Raw genomic sequence first — 20,930 nt, forward strand, 5'->3', positions numbered from 1 at the left:
AATGACTTGCACTCCCTTCTCAGAACAGTCTGAATTAGTCGGGGCATGGACTCTACAAGCTGTCAAAAGCGTTCCACAGGGATGCTGTCTTCTTGATCCTAATCAGTCAGGTTTCAAGACTGGGCATTCAACTGAGACTGCTCTTCTCTGTGTCACGGAGGCTCTCCGCACTGCTAAAGCTAACTCTCTCTCCTCTGCTCTCATACTTCTAGACCTATCTGCTGCCTTTGATACTGTGAACCATCAGATCCTCCTCTCCACCCTCTCCGAGTTGGGCATCTCCGGCGCGGCCCACGCTTGGATTGCGTCCTACCTGACAGGTCGCTCCTACCAGGTGGCGTGGCGAGAATCTGTCTCCGCACCATGCGCTCTCACCACTGGTGTCCCCCAGGGCTCTGTTCTAGGCCCTCTCCTATTCTCGCTATACACCAAGTCACTTGGCTCTGTCATATCCTCACATGGTCTCTCCTATCATTGCTATGCAGACGACACACAATTAATCTTCTCCTTTCCCCCTTCTGATAACCAGGCGGCGAATCGCATCTCTGCATGTCTGTCAGACATATCAGTGTGGATGACGGATCACCAGCTCAAGCTGAACCTCGGCAAGACGGAGCTGCTCTTCCTCCCGGGGAAGGACTGCCCGTTCCATGATCTCGCCATCACGGTTGACAACTCCCTTGTGTCCTCCTCCCAGAGTGCTAAGAACCTTGGCGTGATCCTGGACAACACCCTGTCGTTCTCCACTAACATCAAGGCGGTGACCCGATCCTGTAGGTTCATGCTCTACAACATTCGCAGAGTACGACCCTGCCTCACACAGGAAGCGGCGCAGGTCCTAATCCAGGCACTTGTCATCTCCCGTCTGGATTACTGCAACTCGCTGTTGGCTGGGCTCCCTGCCTGTGCCATTAAACCCCTACAACTCATCCAGAACGCCGCAGCCCGTCTGGTGTTCAACCTTCCCAAGTTCTCTCACGTCACCCCGCTCCTCCGCTCTCTCCACTGGCTTCCAGTTGAAGCTCGCATCCGCTACAAGACCATGGTGATTGCCTACGGAGCTGTGAAGGGAACGGCACCTCCATACCTTCAGGCTCTGATCAGGCCCTACACCCAAACAAGGGCACTGCGTTCATCCACCACTGGCCTGCTGGCCCCCCTACCTCTGAGGAAGCACAGTTCCCGCTCAGCCCAGTCAAAACTGTTCGCTGCTCTGGCACCCCAATGGTGGAACAAGCTCCCTCACGACACCAGGACAGCGGAGTCAATCATCACCTTCCGGAGACACCTGAAACCCCACCTCTTTAAGGAATACCTAGGATAGGATAAAGTAATCCTTCTAACCCCCCCCCTTAAAATATTTAGATGCACTATTGTAAAGTGGTTGTTCCACTGGATATCATAAGGTGAATGCACCATTTTGTAAGTCGCTCTGGATAAGAGCGTCTGCTAAATGACTTAAATGTAAATGTAAATGTAATGCTGGCCCATGTTGACTCCAATGCTTCACACAGTTGTGTCAAGTTGGCTGGATGTCCTTTGGGTGGTGGACCATTCTTGATACACACAGGAAATTGTTGAGTGTGGACAAACCCAGCAGCGTTGTAGTTCTTGACACACACAAACCAGTGTGCCTGGCACCTACTACCACACCCAGTTCAAAAGCACTTAAATCTTTGGTCTTGTCCATTCACCCTCTGAATGGCACATACACAATCCATGTCTCAATTGTCTCAAGGCTTAAAAAAACATCTTTAACCTGTCTCCTCCCCTTCATCTACACTGATTGAAGTGTAGAAGTGACATCAATAAGGGATCTTAGCTTTCACCTGGTCAGTCTCATAGAAAGAGCTTAATGTATTTTTTTTTTTACAAATGTCAAACTGCAGGCCACAAGAGCAGGTCACAACACATACGTGTTCAAACTGGAGGGTGTCTTGCTGCTGCTCCTAATGCTCCTAGTCTAACTGCTGGTCTTGGTCTTATGCTCTCTCCACCCTCTGTGAGTTCTGTTGACACTGGTAGGTACCTCTGTTTAGATGGAGGTGCCATGTAGTTATCAGGGAACTTGTAGACAGGCATGCGTTTGTTCTTTGATCTGTGAAGGTTGGATTGGAGATGGAACCATCATTAGATACCCTAATTAGGCACATGATTTGAAATCTAGAGCATGTAATTTCAAATAAAAATCTAATGTATATAAAACACACCTTGATTGACACCCTTCCTTCTGTGCAAAGAAACTGCAAATTAGGCCCCCAACGACCAGTAGGTTCAAGCCTCCACATCCAATGGAAAAAACTACTTCGATTTCTTTACCTATTAGTATCTGATTTAAAAAAATACCATGAAGGTGTGTCATGCATTTTCATTGTTTACAGCTCCATGTCCCTCCCTTATACCATAATAGCTGTGACATGCTTTCATATATTACTGAATTCAAATCTAAACCCCTGTTTAAGTATTGGATCTACATAGAATTGATAGATATTTACTAACTTTTGTGCCCTGAAATTGAGATCCTGAAATTGTGCTCTTACTTTGTTTCCATAATAAGAGAATGTAGTCATGGAACACAACCCTGAAACAAGACAACTCGACTGTTCAAGTTCACCCAGGAACCCAATGATCAGAATAACCACATCAACAAAAATAAAATGTTTACCAGACACAAGATAGTTAAACCCTCCATCAAAAGTCCCACTTGCGTTTGTAACCTCAGATCCTCCTATCTTAGGGCAGAAGATCCTCCTATCTCAGAATCCCAAGATAATAGAGGTGATGATCAGAGCCCGGTGCATATGGATGCCCCCTGTCCAGGAGGAACAAAGAGACCATGGTTTAGTCACAAACCTTTCAATTCCCTACTGCACAATACCTCATCCATTGTTGTACAGCATTAAGATACCGGAGTACATTTTCCTCTTACCTCTCAAAGAACCTAATGCAGTTTTATTATTTTGACATGCTGTTGTAATAAAAAAAAAAGACTCCTTCATCCACTTTAATTGTTCACTTACAGTTCAATGCGAACATTGATGGGATACCCTTGCAGTTGGATACTCCTGTTGAATCAGAAGTGCAATCCTTCCAGAGATTGGAGAAGTAATTTGAAGTGGTCAGAACGATGCTGTCTACCTCAGACCAGGTCCAGATCTCAGTGGCATTGTAGAGCAGACCAGGATCCATCCACTCACACAGAGCACTAAGCAGCCAATCTCCATGTACATTGCTACTGTCCTGTAGTTGATTGCGGCCTCTCTGTATGCACCAGACACCAGACAGAGGGAGAAAGCCAAGTAATGGCAGTTGAGCTGTTGCTGTCCCTTTCAGAACTCAAACTGAGGAGAACTGTGAGCTATAGGGAGAAGGAAGGCTCACCTTCTTCCACCACCCCCGCCCCTCCTCAACGCATTGAGAGCGTGTCTTTGTGTATATCATCACACCTCCTTGCTCCAAACTGATGGAAAAAGAGGCAAGGTGTATGCTGACCGCTGACTTTTCTCTCCATGAGGGCATGCCATGTTTGTTATTGGTATAATATCCAGGATTCTACCAACATTAAGTTAGTTTCGTGTAGGCCTAAAAACACAAGTCGTGTTCGTGTTATGACTTTGCCATGATTTTCCTTATAGGTTTAAGTCTGCACTAGAGGTTTTACGAAATAGTAAGTTGACTGCTGTATCTGCAATAATCACTCCATTATTTCTATTGCATATCCAAAGTTGTATTTATATTCATAAAAATATCAATACATATCATAATTGCGTACAAAGATCCTTCTCATGTCATACTTTCACAGGATCTCATCTTTTCTGGGTATATCAATCATACCGACAGAAAACAGATAAGCGTAACAGTATGTGGCAGATTTGTAAATTAAAACCTATGGCATAGCAATACAATACATAGCAATACTATCTTCATTTGACCAGTTAAACAGCAGGAAAATAATCCTGCAGGGACAGGAAATGTGAATTTTTATGTGGATTATAATTAATGGACTTTTTTGTCGGTGTTGATACATTTTTTTGTTATGATAAAGCAAATCTGACATTTTAACATGGAAATTACAAACTTTAGAAGCCTTTTAAAACCTCAAATACACTCGAATTAGCATTTTCTTCTGTGCAGGAAAATTATCTGCAACAACAGAGTGATCAAATTAAAATTGACCTGAAAAGACTAGATCAAATAATGTAGCTGGGAAAAAACAATGTTCACAATTTCCTTAATAGACTTCATCTTAATGGTATTTACAAACACATTGTCTGGAACTAGTACTGTAGCCAATGCCACTACACAAAAGCATCTCTGTCTGACAGTTTCTCAGGTGTTATCTGGGAGATCCTAGTGAGTTTAGAGCTGCTGGATATCCCTGAGCCGTAGGATCTGTACTGTCTGGGTGGTCTGTAGTATCCAGTGTAGAGGGTTCTGTCTTCGGCCCGAGAGGCCATGTATGTTCGTGTTCCAGGACCACCATGGGCGAGCACCACTCTGAAATAATGAGACACACAATAAAGCATAGTTCTCATTGTTCTCATTATTCAATGAAGGCAATACAATGATGGCATACTAGAATGATGGGATCTTACTGTTCAGAGATATAATGAATATCTATCATTCTGATGAAATGGCTTGTTCAAAACATTTTTCTTACGTTGCTTTAGGGAATAGGACTTTGTACACAGTCACAGCATAGAGAATGGCCCCTAAGAGGATGCAAAAAGACCCAACCAATCCAATAAAAATGGGAGGTCCTAAGTCATACCTTAGAAAATAGTAGAAAGCATACATCAGTACAGTTACTAACATGTGCAGCTGTTAATTTGTATTTTTAATTTCAAACAGATTATTGTAGCCATTTGAAATACTAATCTTACTTTAGGATTCCTGGAGAAGATTGAGTGAAAGTTGTCCTTGCGACTTTGTTGATGTATAAGCAGTATGCAGCTAAGTCTGACACACCTGTGTGAAGAGGTTTCAGTCATACTAGGAAATGTTGATGGGAAAAAATAAGTCATCTGGAGAAATTAACATACCATGGACAGTACTTACCACCGACAAAGTGAAATACGGATCCAGCGAACAAAAGCATATCCTTGTTTTTTCCCCCTCCTCCAATATAAGTGCACTCCATGCCAACAAAGCAAAATATTGCACCAAAAAACCCAAGGGTTAGTCCACACATCAGCAGGCCTCTCACTCCCTGGACGATAGCTGTAAAAATATATATATATATATATTAAAAAAATTAAAAGGAGAAGAAGATATGAGTCAACATATCATCGATCAGCACAAAGTTTTTGTTGTTGCTCTTTCCATTAGAAAAGAACTGCAAGCTCTCAAGAATTCAAAGTGATGTTTGAGTATGAAATTATGCAACAGGATGGTGATCAATTTGCAGAGATCCTACAATGTAATATACCAGAAACCCTTAAGTCAGATGTTTGAACAATATTCTTACGTTTGACAGACCACAGCACAGGGAAGTCTCTGCAGTTAGTGACTGCTGTCGAGTCTGTGAAGCAGTCCTGCCACAGGTTGGACCAGTACCAGGCCACCTTGATAATGAATGAACCTCCCTGGCCACCTATCTGGGTGATCCTCCAGTAATCCATCGCCATAGTACAAAGTACAAAAAGCCATCCCAGCGTTGAGATCAGGAAACCAGAAACCTGGATCAGCCTTTTCCTCATGGTTCCAGATGAGAAAGGATGGGTGTGCTAACCTACTGCTCCTAGGCACTCGTGAAGAGGTGCGCGTGAGGGATCGAGACTCAGGACACACGTGATGCCGGGACTGCTGCAGGATGTTGGTGCTTGTTGTCTTGTTTCAGTAGGTGATAACACGTCTCTCTGGACTGGATGACATGGTGTGTGTGTATAAGAGAGTGCTGATGTGGACTCTGTTGTCGAAGCCATGATGGAAGCTGTTTACTGTAAACAGAAGGAGTGTGGGTCCAACTTGAAATGAATCACATCACAAAGGGCAAGTGTTTCATTTGAGCCATGCTGGTAAACCCTTTGTTTTAATCAGTTTATTTAATATGTAACATTCTGAAACAACTTATATTTTAGACTTTCTATATTTAGTGGTAGGAATTCACTTTGAACTATTGTAATGGCATAGTAATGACACATTTTAGGGAGAGAGGAATATTTGAAACAAGCACAAAACACATGATTTTATAATAGGCTAAATACAAGTTGTTTAGGATTTTCTGAACTAGATGCCAGTTGAAATAGGACTGTAAATAATGAGTTATTAAAATATACAAGAGGTACTGTAAATGGATAACACTTTTCCAAAAGTAACTGCAAAGATATTTTGATTGTAGAACAGGCTGTAGTTTATGGTTATGTCAATGGTAGGTTAGAAACATGATGTTTTCCATGTTAAACATAGTTTTGAATGTCATTAAAGATGAACAGCATTTTAATGTGTGTCTAACAGTTAAAGAGACAGGCAACACAAGACAATATGTCACAGGCGTCGAAAGGATTAGACCAATGCGCAGCGTGTTGAGTGCTCATCTTAATTTATTTTATGAATGAAAGCACTTAAACAGCAAAATAACAACGACCAACAGTTCCGTCAGGTAAAACAACTAAACAGAAAATAACCACCCACAAAACCCAAAGGATAACAGGCTGCCTAAGTATGGCTTCCAATCAGAGACAACGAAAGACACCTGCCTCTGATTGGAAACCATACTCGGCCAAACCTGGAAAACGAAACATAGAAAATGAAAACTAGAACACATTCCCCTAGAAACTAACAAACACCAAAACACACAAAACAACCCCCCTGCCACGCCCTGACCATACTACTATGGCAAAATGACCCTTTTCACTGGTCAAGACGTGACAAAATATAACAGTTCACATCCTCGCTTTAATGTCAAACAATTATCAAAACATTTTTTAAAAACTCAACAATTGTACAGAAAAGGGGTTATTATTGACACTATTTCGATTCGCAGCATAGGTCTACCAGAAGGCTCACATATTATTATAAAGTAAATATCAAAGCCAAAAATCTCAGCCAATCTCTTATGAACTCAAAAAGGCTCTGATTTCCATTGGGCTCAGCATAGAAATTAGTGCTATCATAAATAGGTGAACAGGGGGATCAACTCCAATATAAAGTGATCTCTTTCTGATCTATCATCATTTGTGACACAATGGGCCAGCCAGTCATTTAGCACATTCTTTCTCCTCCTTTTAACTGGTATGGCAGTAAATCGGCCTCTTGAGACCATGCCGCTGTTCAGGTTCTGCATTTGTCCTATCATTCCTTATACATAGGCATTCTTATCAAAGTGCTGTACTCTAGAAGAGCTACTGTACTCTGGTGGAGGCCTCTGGCTCATGGGCTGTGTATGCCCTCTAGGGTGAGAAGAAACATTAGATTCAGCTCCTCTGTAGGCATAGCCTGTGTGACTAGAGGGAGAGGAGAGAGAAAAAGGTTAAGTAAACCAATCATGTAATTTACCAAATATCATTACATATTATTGAACTTTATGACTTACCTTGTAGTGGAACTATCTGCTATTGAGAAGCAGAGTATCACCCCTCCCAGAATACAAAGGATAGATCCTGCCCAGCCAATGAACAAGGCAACCCCCAGTTCATACCTGGAAAACAGGGGAACAAAGGAGACTAGTTAATTAACAAGCAGCATTACTTCATCCATGATCCTGTGGGTCACTGCTGTACAGTAGCTTGCGAAAGTATTCACCCCCCTTGGCATTTTTCCTATTTGTTGCCTTTCAACCTGGAATTAATAAAAAACAATTGGGGGGGGGGGGGGTTGTATCATGCCTTTGAAAATGCAAAATATTTTTGGGGTGAAACAAACAAGAAATAAGACAAAAAACAGAACTTGAGCGTGCATAACTATTCACCCCCCCCCCCAAAAAAAGTCAATACTTTGTATAGCCACCTTTTGCAGCAATTACAGCTGCAAGTCTCTTGGGGTATGTCTCTATAAGCTTGGCACGTCTAGCCACTGGGATTTTTGCCCATTCTTCAAGGCAAAACTGCTCCAGCTCCTTCAAGTTTGATGGGTTCCCTTTAAGTCATACAACAGATTCTCAATTGGATTGAGTTCTGGGCTTTGACTAGGCCATTCCAAGACATTTAAATGTTTCCCCTTAAACCACTCGAGTGTTGCTTCAGCAGTATGCTTAGGGTCATTGTCCTGCTGGAAGGTGAACCTCCGTCCCAGTCTCAAATCTCTGGAAGACTGAAACAGGTTTCCCGCAAGAATATCCCTGTATTTAGCGCCAGCCATCATTCCTTCAATTCTGACCAGTTTCCCAGTCCCTGCCGATGAAAAACATCCCCACATAGCGTTTTCCTTGATGGCCAAAAAGCTCAATTTTAGTCTCATCTGACCAGAGTACCTTCTTCCATATGTTTGGGGAGTCTCCCACATGCCTTTTAGCGAACACCAAACATGTTTGCTTATTTTTTTTTCTTTAAGCAATGGCTTTTATCTGGCCACTCTTCCGTAAAGCCCAGCTCTGTGGAGTGTACGGCTTAAAGTGGTCATATGGACAGATACTCCAATCTCCGCTGTGGAGCTTTGCAGCTCCTTCAGGGTTATCTTTGGTCTCTTTGTTGCCTCTGATTAATGCCCTCCTTGCCTGGTCCATGAGCAGCCCTCCTTGGCAGGTTTGTTGTGGTGCCATATTCTTTCAATTTTTAATAATGGATTTAATGGTGCTCCGTGGGATGTTCAACATTTTGGATATTTTTTTATAACCCAACCCTGATCTGTACTTGTCCACATCTTTGTCCCTGACCTGTTTGGAGAGCTCCTTGGTCTTCATGGTGCCCCTTGCTTGGTGGTGCCCCTTGCTTGGTGGTGCCCCTTGTGTGGTGGTGCCCCTTGCTTGGTGGTGTTGCAGACGTTGGGGTCTTTCAGAACAGGTGTATATATACTGAGATCATGTGCCAGATCATGTGACACTTAGATTGGACACAGGCGGACTTATTTAACTAATTATGTGACTTCTGAAGGTAATTGGTTGTACCAGATCTTATTTAGGGGCTTCATATGCACGGACCACTTTTTCATTTTTTTTTTACATATAATTTATTTTTTTCCATTTCACTTCACCAATTTGGACTATTTTGTGTATATCCATTACATGAAATCCAAATAAAAATCAATTTAAATTACAGGTTGTAATGCAACAAAATAGGAAAAACGCCAAGGGGGTGAATACTTTTGCAAGGCACTGTATGTCTGATCCTATACATCAAATGAGTTACTCACTTCTGAGCGACAAACATGGGGTTAAAAAACTCAGATGTTATCCTGTGTGCATACAGGGAGCATGCAGACAACGAGCAGAGACCTGCAGAGAAGAAAAGAACGTTCAGCGCTGCAGACTTGGTAAACTACGCCAGTATTGTCCATCAATGGCTGTGACATGATAGTTACCGCTGAGTATAAAATTGACCCCGGCAATGCAAGCTGTCCTGGCTTTGCTTTGGTCTGATCCCCCAATCTTGGTGCACTTCATTCCGACCAAGGCGAAGACAGCACCAAAGAAGCCCAAACATACAGCAGTGATCATCAGACCCCGGCAGGCCTGGATGTAGCCTGGAAGAACAAGCGTGGACCACGTCAGACATCTGTTACACATACCTTTAGGCCATGCTTCTTGATTTGATGCATGGTTAGCTGTTGTTATAAGCATAGTTGAAGCGTTCTCAATAGCTAAATGTCCCCCAGCCACATTACACCAACATACCATGCATGATTACCACACAGCAAAAAGTGAAAGCTAAATTATCATTGACAGATCATTTTGCTAATTTTAATAATTGTGCTTATTTTAACCTATAAAAGGCTTAATTCATTTAATTTATCTTATTTCAAGATATTTTACCTTAATTGTCTTATTAAGGTAAAATATCTTGCCAATATTGTAGCTTGGTAGTAAAAAAAAAAAACATTTTAAGTGAATTATCACTCAATGTAAGATATTTAGGCTTGCTTAGACTTCGCTTTTCATTTGCTCGGCTAACTGTGCAAGCAACAAATTGGTTCAGTATGAATAAACGATAATTTGTAAGCATAACCAGTAATTGTTTCTTAGTAAAGAGATATGCTAATTTGCCAATGTGTCCTTGAGCAAGGCACAACCTTAATTTGCTCCAGCGGTGCCGTACTACTATGGCAGATCCTGTAAAACATCACATTTCACTGCACCTATCCGGTGTATGTGACAATAAAGCATATTTTTTTTGTAGTCTTGAAATTGGAGCTGCCTTTGAGATGTGATTAACAGGGAAATACTAGCTTGGTGGTTAACCCCAGAAATTAGCCAACCATGGGAGAAAGCCCCAAGCTCCCAGTAAATCTAATTTATAGCCTTCAACTCCCATGAAGTTAGGCTAAACATTGACATCTCTGAAGGTAGATGAGTTGTCCCTGGGAGAAAACTTGCATTGTACCTTCCCCCAAAATCTATTAGCACTGGCAAGCTCTGAGCACTTCTCTTTCCAAGTAATGAGCCCTTCTCTTTCCAAGTAATGAGCTTGAAATTGAACTGTGGCACAGTTACACTGAGGTGGCAGATCCACTGACCCTCATCTGAGACACGCTGACCAGATGCTGAAACACTGCTAGCCTGCAGACTACACTTTCATTAGCACCCGTGAAGTTGAGTACAATCCATGTAACAGGCTTTTACAACTAGTCCATGCATAATGAATGCATTGAGATGTAATCACTTGATCAACTGGATAAAAAATGGGAATAACTATACATTTACACAATGAGGGCATTAGAAATCACAATAATAAGGAGCTCTTACAGTTTAAAAGCTGTGTATTGTATCACCGTAGGCAAGTAGGCCCTCTTAAGCTTGCAAAGCAGCTGCTATAAGACACTTTCCCAATGACAAGAAATAAACTTTGAGCAGACCGTCCAGTGCCAGCATGGAGGGAAAGTCCTTGCAGTTGGAGACTCCTGTTGAATCAGTGACACAGGTCTTCCACAGGTTGGACCAGAAGGTAGCTGTGGTGATGACCGTGCCATCCAGAGAGGACACCTTCCAGTAATCCGTGGGTATGGTGGAGGAGATCAGGACCCAGCCAGACGTGGTGAGAATAAAGGCCAAAATCTCTGTCACCATGTTACTCATTGTGTACAATAGAGTGCTTACTACTGAAGTTGGTGAGATCTTCAGACAAAAGAGTAACGGTGTGACTGACGGTCCACTGGCCAATGAATATTGTTGAAGACAATCCCAGGCATGGGCTCTAGAGTAGTAACCCAGGTTAAATGGCCATGGTGGGATTGATGGTTAATATGTCCTGGGACTGTTTCATATTCAGTAGGGAGGGGTTTAGCCCTCATTATCGACTGACCAATGGTGTCTACCTTCCTCCACCCCCTCACCTCACACACGTCACTCACTGTGATAGAGTTGATGGCAGCTAACTGTGCCAAATGGTCAAAGATGGTGGATACAGAGTCTTGATGTGTCAAAATGTCTCATGATGACTTCATGATGCCTCACATAACAAGAGGATGAATATACATGATTCAGAACATTTAGAACTTATAGTCCGAGAACTTAATGAAGGCACATAAACAGGCACAACCAGCCTGAAAGCCCCTGTGCATCTCAAAGGGGGATCATCACATATAGCATGGAGAACATCATACAGCCACTTTTGACTCTGTCACAACAACCTGTGCATACAATACATTTTTGGACTCACCTTGTTGTGCTCACTTGAACAGGAAGGTGGCACGGCGGTCCTTCATGGGCAAATTTTGTCATCAAAGTCTGGCATTCTCTGGATTTATGGTGCTTTCAAAACAACCGGGAACTCGGAGAAAAACAAGGTCGAATCATGATGACGTCATTGATCTTCAGGTCTTAGCTCTAGAAAGAGGCCGGATTCATTAACATAAAAAAATCTTATTTTGTGTAGATTGTCGACAAAAAAGTACAATTAAATCAATTTTAATCCCACTTTGTAACACAATAAAATGTGAAGAAATCTAAGGGGCGTGAATACTTATGATATACTGTACAGTACAATGCCTATTATTCTTGGATATCCAAATGTTTCAGTTGTGTGTTTTAAATATTGCAGTTTTAGTTTAGTTCCTGTATTTAACAAATGGATGACTTATAAAGATGATCATGCTTCAATACATCAGTTCTGCACATAGAACTCTGTCATGCATAGCTAAGAGTGTTGTAGACACCATCAACTGTCCAGATAAATCATATGCCAAATATGCTTCATTTAATTGTCAGCTATACATTCGAGTTTATGATTAGAACACTCTTAGAAAAAAGGGTTACAAAAGGGTTCTTCGGCTGTCCCCATAGGAGAACCCTTTTGGGTTCCATGTAAAACCCTCTGTGGAAAGGGTTCTACATCGAACCCAAAAGGCTCTACCTGGAGCCCAAAAGGGTTCTTCAAAGGGTTCAGCAGATAAAAAAAATGAGAAGAAATAAAATGCCCCAAGCAAGCAAATTACACAGGGGACATGTGTTCCACAGAAATGATTTACACTAAGGACATCTTGCCTCATACCATTTACTGAGAAGAGATGAAGAGACATGGCCCATAGTGAAAGAATAAAGTCAACTGATGATTATGTATTAAAAAAAAGCCACATTTTTGAAAGGTGCTTCTTTTTTCTTATTTTTAGTCTTTTTTGTGCTCTCCAGATTTGGTCTTTGAGTGAAGTGAAGTATCATATTAACATAAAAAATATATAGGACAATCAGTAAGCCATAAGACAACCAGTAATGTGACAAAGTCCAGTTACTAGTAAACGATTGCTGCTTAGAGAAAGATAAACTTGCTGCGTTCATAACCAAGTGGGAGGTGGGAATTTACCAGTTGTGAAGTCGTAAATACCGGTTGGATGCACTGACGTGCTTTGAACTCGTTGAGAAATGCCGATTGGCTAATGGCTAACAAGCTGTGTCAACCATAAACCAAAAGTACAGCTATAATGCTTGTAAACAAATGATAGATTTTAGAAACCATATTAATAGATTGCTTTTTATAAATCATGTTTTCTTGTTACATTTAACTGTCGAAAATTCTGTTAACAAGGTAATTTACTTAGTAGGCGATGTCAGAAGTCAGCATGTGGGAGAAGTTGGAGCTCAGGAATGATATACGAGTTTTCCACTATTAATTATCAGTTCAAATCAAATCAAATTGTATTGGTCACATACACATGGTTAGCAGATGTTATTGTGCGTGTAGCGAAATGCTTGTGCTTTTAGTTCTGACAGTGCAGCAATATCTAACAAGTAATATCTAACAATTCCACAACCTAATACACACAAATCTAAGTAAAGGAATGGAATAAGAATATATAAATATAAATATATGGATGAGCAATGTCAGAGCAACATAGGCTAAGATGCAACAGATAGTATTGTTCGAAGGGCATTCAAGTGATTTTCTCCCATTTGTATGTGGTAAATTCCCACTTCCCACTTGTTTACGAATGCAGCATTAGGGTAAAACTACCTTTCGTTTGACCTTAAAGAAACATTATAGGCTATAAACTCACTATTATACAATGTATATGTGTTACAGAAATAACCCCCCAAAATGTATGTCTGGAACAGGAAACAGGAAGCTATATCATGAAAATACATTACGCATCACATTAATTCAATTAAGCCAAATGCAAATGTCAGGAGCTGACTGTCTTAATTGGGTCAAATTCATGTTGAAATGGGGCCCCTGACAGAAACTCCATATCTGGGCATAGCTGGCTCCTGGAAAATGTGTGTTGAATTGGGGCCCTATCAGGAACTCCAGATATGGGCCTAGCAGGAACTCCATATAAGGGCATACTAATTATGTCAGTAATTCATCACACCTGGGCGCAATCTGAGTTAGGAATCTGATTGGATAGGCCTTTCTATTTAAAAGGGGATTTCAGGTTGGTAAGGGTTTAGAGCCTTTCATTTGAATGTTGCTGCAAGCCTAATACAGATGCACAGTTTGTGTGTAGATCATCTTTGTCTGTTTGGGTTGCTGGAGAGTCTCTGCTGCTGATGGGAGAGTAGTAACTCACCTGTGATATACAGGCACACCAGGCCTGATACAGATAAGGGATTCATTTGTGACGTACCAGTGACTCGTTTGATACGGAAGTGGTCCAATGAAGCGGATGCTAAGCTACAGGACTGTTTTGCTAGCACAGACTGGAATATGTTCTGGGATTCATCTGACGGCATTGAGAAGTTTACCACATCAGTCACAGGCTTAATTAATAAGTGCAACGACGACGTCGTCCCCACAGTGACCATGCATTACAAACATATCCCAACCAGAAGTTTTGGATTACAGGTAACATCCACAATGAACTAAAGAATAGAGCTGCCACTTTCAAGGAGCGGGACACTAATCCAGACACTAATCCAGACACAGAGACTCATACTACACTAGCTCTGATGCGTGTCGGATGTGGCAGGGCTTTCAAACTATCATGGATTATAAAGGGACACCCAGCAGCGAGCTGTCCAGTGATGTGAGTTTACAAGATGAGCTAAATACCGTTTATGCTTTCCTCGAGGCTGCTTTCTTCCATCCCTGAACCATGCATGAGAACACCAGCTGTACTGGATGACTGTGATCACGCTCTCCGTAGCCAACGTGAGTAAAATCTTTAAAACAGGTTAACATTCACAAGGCCGCAGGGCCAGACGGATTACCAGGATTACGTACTCAGAGCATGCACTGACCAACTGGTAAGTGTCTTCACTGACATTTTCAACCTCTCTCTTACCCAGTCTGTAATACCTACATGTTTCAAGCAGACCACCATAGTCCTTGTGCCCAAGAACATCAAGGTAACCAGTCTCTAAATGACTATTGCTCCGTAGCACTCACATCTGTAGCCATGAAATGCTTCGGAAGGCTGGTCATGGCTCACATCAACACCATCATCCCAGACACCCTGGACCCTCTCCAATTTGCATAGCACCCCAATAGATCCATAGATGAGACAATCTATATTATACTTCCACCTGGACAAAATGAACAGCTGTGAGAATGCTGTTCATTGACTACAACTCAGCGTTCAACACCATAGTGCTTGTCACTAAGGTAAAGACCTTGGGATTAAACACCTCCCTCTGCAACTGGATCCTGGACTTCCTGACTGGCCACCCCCATGTGGTGAGGGTAGGCAACAACACATCCGCCACAATGACCCTCAGTCCCCACCTGTACTCCCTGTTCACCCACAACTGCGTGGCCACGCTTAACTCCAACACCAAGTTTGCCGACGACACGACGGTGATAGGCCTGTACACAGACGACGATGAGATGGCCTACAGGGAGGTCAGACCTTGCAGTGTGGTGCCAGGACAACAACCTCTCCCTCAACATCAGAAAGACAAAGGAGCTCATCTTGGACTACAGGAAACAGAGGGCTGAGCACACCCCCATCCACATCAAAGGGTCTGTAATGGAGCAGGTTGACAGTGTCAAGTTCCTCAGTGTCCACGTCACTAAAGAATTATCATGGTCCACAACCACCAACACAGTCGTGAAAAGGGAATGACAACACCTCATCCCCTGCAAAAGGCTGAAGGAAGGCTCTAGAAATTGTCAATCTCCAGCCACCCAAGTCGGACTGTTTTCTGTGCTACCGCATGGCAAGCGGTATCAATGCACTAAGTCTGGAACCAACAAGAACCTGAACAGCTTCTACCGCCAAGCCATAAGACTGCTAAATAGTTCATCCGGGTAGCTATTGATTATTTGCATTAACCGTTTTTAGACTAACTCGTTTGACTCATCACATACATTTACATTTACGTCATTTAGCAGACGCTCGTATCCAGAGCGACTTATAAATTGGTGCATTCACCTTATGATATCCAGTGGAACAACCACTTTACAATAGTACATCTATATCTTTTTTTGGGGGGGGGGTTTAGAAGGATTACTTTATCCTATCCCAGGTATTCCTTAAAGAGGTGGGGTTTCAGGTGTCTACGGAAGGTGGTGATTGACTCCGCTGTCCTGGCGTCGTGAGGGAGCTTGTTCCACCATTGGGGTGCCAGAGCAGTGAACAGTTTTGACTGGGCTGAGCGGGAACTGTGCTTCTGCAGAGGTAGGGAGGCGAGCAGGCCAGAGGTGGATGAACGCAGTGCCCTTCTTCGGGTGTAGGGACTGATCTGAGCCTGAAGGTACGGAGGTGCCGTTCCCTTCACAGCTCCGTAGGCAAGCACCATGGTCTTGTAGCAGATGCGAGCTTCAACTGGAAGCCAGTGGAGTGTGCGGAGGAGCGGGGTGACGTGAGAGAACTTGGGAAGGTTGAACACCAGCCGGACTGCGGCGTTCTGGATGAGTTCTAGGGGTTTAATGGCACAGGCAGGGAGCCCCGCCAGCAGCGAGTTGCAGTAATCCAGACGGGAGATGACAAGTGCCTGGATTAGGACCTGCGCCGCTTCCTGTGTAAGGCAGGGTCGTACTCTGCGAATGTTGTAGAGCATGAACCTACAGGATCGGGTCACCGCCTTGATGTTAGCGGAGAACGACAGGGTGTTGTCCAGGGTCACGCCAAGGCTCTTAGCACTCTGGGGGGAGGACACAATGGAGTTGTCAACCGTGATGGCGAGATCATGGAACGGGCAGTCCTTCCCCGGGAGGAAGAGCAGCTCCGTCTTTCCGAGGTTCAGCTTGAGGTGGTGATCGGTCATGCACACTGATATGTCTGCCAGACATGCAGAGATGCGATTCGCCACCTGGTTATCAGAAGGGGGAAAGGAGAAGATTAATTGTGTGTCGTCTGCGTAGCAATGATAGGAGAGACCATGTGAGGATATGACAGAGCCAAGTGACTTGGTGTATAGCAAGAATAGGAGAGGGCCTAGAACTGAGCCCTGGGGGACACCAGTGGTGAGAGCACGTGGTGCGGAGACGGATTCTCGACACGCCACCTGGTAGGAGCGACCTGTCAGGTAGGACGCAATCCAAGAGTGAGCCGCGCCGGAGATGCCCAACTCGGAGAGGGTGGAGAGGAGGATCTGATGGTTCACAGTATCAAAGGCAGCAGATAAGTCTAGAAGGATGAGAGCAGAGGAGAGAGAGTTAGCTTTAGCAGTGCGGAGAGCCTCCGTGACACAGAGAAGAGCAGTCTCAGTTGAATGACCAGTCTTGAAACCTGACTGATTTGGATCAAGAAGGTCATTCTGAGAGAGATGGCAAGAAAGCTGGCCAAGGACGGCACGCTCAAGAGTTTTGGAGAGAAAAGGAAGGGATACTGGTCTGTAGTTGTTGACATCGGAGGGATGGATTGTAGGTTTTTTGAGAAGGGGTGCAACTCTCGCTCTCTTGAAGGCGGAAGGGACGTAGCCAGCGGTCAAGGATGAGTTGATGAGCGAGGTGAGGTAAGGGAGAAGGTCTCCGGAAATGGTCTGGAGAAGAGAGGGGATAGGGTCAAGCGGGCAGGTTGTTGGGCGGCCGGCCGTCACAAGTCGCAAGATTTCATCTGGAGAGAGAGGGGAGAAAGAGGTCAAAGCATAGGGTAGGGCAATGTGAGCAGGACCAGCGGTGTCGTTTGACTTAACAAACGAGGATCGGATGTCGCAACCTTCTTTTCAAAATGGTTGACAAAGTCATCTGCAGAGGGGGAGGGGGAGGAGGAGGAGGAGGATTCAGGAGGGAGGAGAAGGTGGCAAAGAGCTTCCTAGGGTTAGAGGCAGATGCTTGGAATTTAGAGTGGTAGAAAGTGGCTTTAGCAGCAGAAACAGAGGAAGACAATGTAGAGGAGGGAGTGAAAAGATGCCAGGTCCGCAGGGAGGCTAGTTTTCCTCCATTTCCGCTCGGCTGCCCGGAGCCCTGTTCTGTGAGCTCGCAATGAGTCGTCAAGCCACGGAGCAGGAGGGGAGGACCAGCCGGCCGGGAGGATAGAGAGTCAAAGGATGCAGAAAGGGAGGAGAGGAGGGTTGAGGAGGCAGAATCAGGAGATTGGTTGGAGAAGGATTGAGCAGAGGGAAGAGATGATAGGATGGAAGAGGAGAGAGGAGCAGGAGAGAGAGAGCGAAGGTTGCGACGGCGCAATACCATCTGAGTAGGGGCAGAGTGAGTAGTGTTGGAGGAGAGCGAGAGGGAAAAGGATACAAGGTAGTGGTTGGAGACTTGGAAGGGAGTTGCAGTGAGATTAGTAGAAGAACAGCATCTAGTAAAGATGAGGTCAAGCGTATTGCCTGCCTTGTGAGTGGGGGGGGGGGGGACGGTGAGAGGGTGAGGTCAAAAGAGGAGAGGAGTGGAAAGAAGGAGGCAGAGAGAAATTAGTCAAAGGTAGACGTAGGGAGGATAAAGTCACCCAGAATTGTGAGGGGTTAGTCATCCTCAGGAAAGGAACTTATCAAGGTGTCAAGCTCATTGATGAACTCTCCCAAGTGAATCTGGAGGGCGATAAATGATAAGGATGTTAAGCTTGAATGGGCTAGTGACTGACAGCATGGAATTCAAAGGAGGAGATAGACAGATGGGTCAGGGGAGAAAGAGAGAATGTCCACTTGGGAGAGATGAGGATTCCAGTGCCACCACCCCACTGACCAGATGCTCTCGGGGTATGCGAGAACACGTGGTCAGACGAGGAGAGAGCAGTAGGAGTAGCAGTGTTTTCTGTGGTAATCCATGTTTCCGTCAGCGCCAAGAAGTCGAGGGACTGGAGGGTAGCATAGGCTGAGATGAACTCTGCCTTGTTGGCCGCAGACCGGCAGTTCCAGAGGCTGCCGGAGACCTGGAACTCCACGTGGGTCGTGCACGCTGGGACCACCACGTTAGAGTGGCAGCGGCCACGCGGTGTGAAGCGTTTGTGTGGCCTGTGCAGAGAGGAGAGAACAGGGATAGACAGACACATAGTTGACAAGCTACAGGAGAGGCTACGCTAATGCAAAGGAGATTGGAATGAAAATTAACTAAACCATTCACTGAAACACTCAAATATAACTTTTCCAACTTCCACTTTAGAAATTATAATTGATGTAAACTACAGTGGTTCAATGTTTCCAGGAATAGGCTCAAACTTAACGCTGCTGTTACTGTTTATTATCCTGTTGCTTAACCACTTTATCCCTACCTACAGTGCCTTCAGAAAGTATTCATACCCCTTGACTTATTCCAAATTTTGTGTTATAGCCTGAATTTAAAATTGATGAAATGTATTTTCTTTTCTCACCCATCACACAATACCCCATAATGACAAAGTGAAGCATGTTTTTGACATTTTTACACATTTATTGAAAATGAAATGCGTAAGTATTCACACTCCTGAGTCAATACTTTGTAGAAGCACCCTTGGCAGTGACTCTTTCTGAGTAACTCTAAGAGCTTTTCACAGCTGGATTGTGCCAAATTTGCCCATTTTATTCTTTAAAAAATTCTACGAGCTCTGTCAAATTGGTGGTTCATTTCTAAACAACTGTTTTCAAGCAGATTTGAAAATATGGAGAGTGGTACTTATTAATTATTTGTTACTTTTATTTATTTATTTTTCTTAACTACATTGTTGGTTACGGGCTGGTAAGTAAGCATTTCACTGTAAGGTCTACTCGGTGCTTGTGACAAATAACATTTGATTTGATTAGTTATTTGAATGACTACCTCATCTCTGTAGCCCATGCATACAATTATCTGTAAGGTCCCTCAGTCGAGCAGTGAATTTCAAACAGATTCAACCACAAAGACCAGGGAAGTTTTCCAATGCTTCGCAAAGAAGGCACCAATTGATAGGAGACATTGAATATCCATTTGAGCATGGTGAAGTTATTAATACAACTGGATAGTGTATCAGTACACCCTGTCACTACAAAGATACAGGCGTCCTTCCCAACTCAGTTGCCGGAGAGGAAGGAAACCGCTTAGGGATTTCACCTTGAGACCAATTGTGACTTTAATACAGTTAGAGTTTAATGTCTGTGATAGGAGATAACTGAGGATGGATCAACAACATTGTAGTTACTCCACAACACTAATGTATTATCTAACAGAGTGAAAAGAAGGAAGCCAATACAGAATAAAAATATTCCAAAACATGCATCCTGTTTGTTACAAGGCACTAAAGTAATACTGCAAAAAATGTGGCAAAGTAATTCACTTTCTGTCCTGAATACAAAGTGTTATGTTTGGGGGATGGGAATCTGGTAAAAGATAAGATCTGGTAAAATATATATTTTTCATAATCTTTGAAATGCAAGAGCAAGGTCACAATGTATTAATCCAGGTTAGGTGCAATTTCGATTTTGGCCACTAGATGACAACAGTGCATTTGGACTTATTTAATTTAACCTTAATTTAACTAGGCAAGTCAGTTAAGAACAAATTCTTATTTACAATGATGGCCTACACCGGCCAAACTCAGATGATGCTGGGCCAATTGTGTGCCGCCATCTGGGACTCCCAATTACGGCCGGTTGTGATACAGTCTGGATTCAAACCAGGGTGTCAGTAGTGACGCCTCAAGCACTGAGATGCAGTGCCTTAGACCGCTGCGCCACTCGGGTGCACGAAAGACTGATCCAATGAACCATTGCATTTCTGTTCAAAATGTTGGATCAAGTCTGCCCGAATGTGTCTAATTGGTTTATTGATACATTTTCTAGTTCATAACTGTGCACTCTCCTCAAACAATAGCATGGTATTTTTTCACTGTAATAGCTACTGTAAATTGGACAGTGTTGTTAGATTAACAAGAATTTAAGCTTTCTGCCCATATCAGATATGTCTATGTCCTGGGAAATGTTCTTGTTACTTACAATCTCATGCTAATCACGTTAGCCTACGTTAGCTCAACCATCCCTCGGGGGGACACTGATCCTGTAGAGGTTAAATAGCAGCAGTAAAATAACAATAGTGTGGCTATGTACAAGGTCAATGTGCGGGGGCACC

The 20,930-nt window shown here is 43.4% G+C and overlaps 2 protein-coding genes across 2 annotated transcripts; both read right to left on the reverse strand.

The window, feature by feature from the left end:
• Positions 1 to 1,058: 1,058 nt before the first annotated feature.
• On the reverse strand, positions 1,059 to 5,867 carry cldn10l2 (claudin 10-like 2). The gene is made up of 7 exons (XM_014172954.3): positions 5,468 to 5,867; positions 5,059 to 5,220; positions 4,884 to 4,968; positions 4,661 to 4,771; positions 3,021 to 4,497; positions 2,666 to 2,812; positions 1,059 to 2,098 (listed from the first exon to the last, which is right to left on the reverse strand). The coding sequence occupies exons 1-5, from the start codon at positions 5,697 to 5,699 to the stop codon at positions 4,299 to 4,301; spliced, it is 789 nt and encodes a 262-aa protein (XP_014028429.1). The 5' UTR covers positions 5,700 to 5,867; the 3' UTR covers positions 1,059 to 2,098; positions 2,666 to 2,812; positions 3,021 to 4,298.
• Positions 5,868 to 6,524: 657 nt separating this feature from the next.
• cldn10b (claudin 10b) lies at positions 6,525 to 11,290 on the reverse strand. The gene is made up of 5 exons (XM_045707821.1): positions 10,948 to 11,290; positions 9,457 to 9,618; positions 9,289 to 9,370; positions 7,535 to 7,639; positions 6,525 to 7,445 (listed from the first exon to the last, which is right to left on the reverse strand). The coding sequence occupies exons 1-5, from the start codon at positions 11,165 to 11,167 to the stop codon at positions 7,301 to 7,303; spliced, it is 714 nt and encodes a 237-aa protein (XP_045563777.1). The 5' UTR covers positions 11,168 to 11,290; the 3' UTR covers positions 6,525 to 7,300.
• Between the last annotated feature and the right edge of the window lie 9,640 nt (positions 11,291 to 20,930).

This window comes from Salmo salar, chromosome 25 (assembly GCF_965601325.2).
Source record: "Salmo salar chromosome 25, fSalSal1, whole genome shotgun sequence".
In the NCBI taxonomy this organism is placed as follows: domain Eukaryota; kingdom Metazoa; phylum Chordata; class Actinopteri; order Salmoniformes; family Salmonidae; genus Salmo; species Salmo salar.

What these genes read in the sequence shown, in the direction of transcription:
- cldn10b (XM_045707821.1), bottom strand. Translation starts at nt 11,167, where the DNA reads ATGAGTAACATGGTGACAGAGATTTTGGCCTTTATTCTCACCACGTCT. An exon ending in GGTCAATTTTATACTCAGCG is followed by an intron (nt 9,371 to 9,456) that starts GTAACTATCATG and finishes TCTTCTCTGCAG; the next exon opens with GTCTCTGCTCGTTGTCTGCA. An exon ending in CCCATGTTTGTCGCTCAGAA is followed by an intron (nt 7,640 to 9,288) that starts GTGAGTAACTCA and finishes CCTGTTTTCCAG; the next exon opens with GTATGAACTGGGGGTTGCCT.
- cldn10l2 (XM_014172954.3), bottom strand. Translation starts at nt 5,699, where the DNA reads ATGAGGAAAAGGCTGATCCAGGTTTCTGGTTTCCTGATCTCAACGCTG. An exon ending in CGTATTTCACTTTGTCGGTG is followed by an intron (nt 4,969 to 5,058) that starts GTAAGTACTGTC and finishes CTCTTCACACAG; the next exon opens with GTGTGTCAGACTTAGCTGCA. An exon ending in TCTTCTCCAGGAATCCTAAA is followed by an intron (nt 4,772 to 4,883) that starts GTAAGATTAGTA and finishes CTATTTTCTAAG; the next exon opens with GTATGACTTAGGACCTCCCA.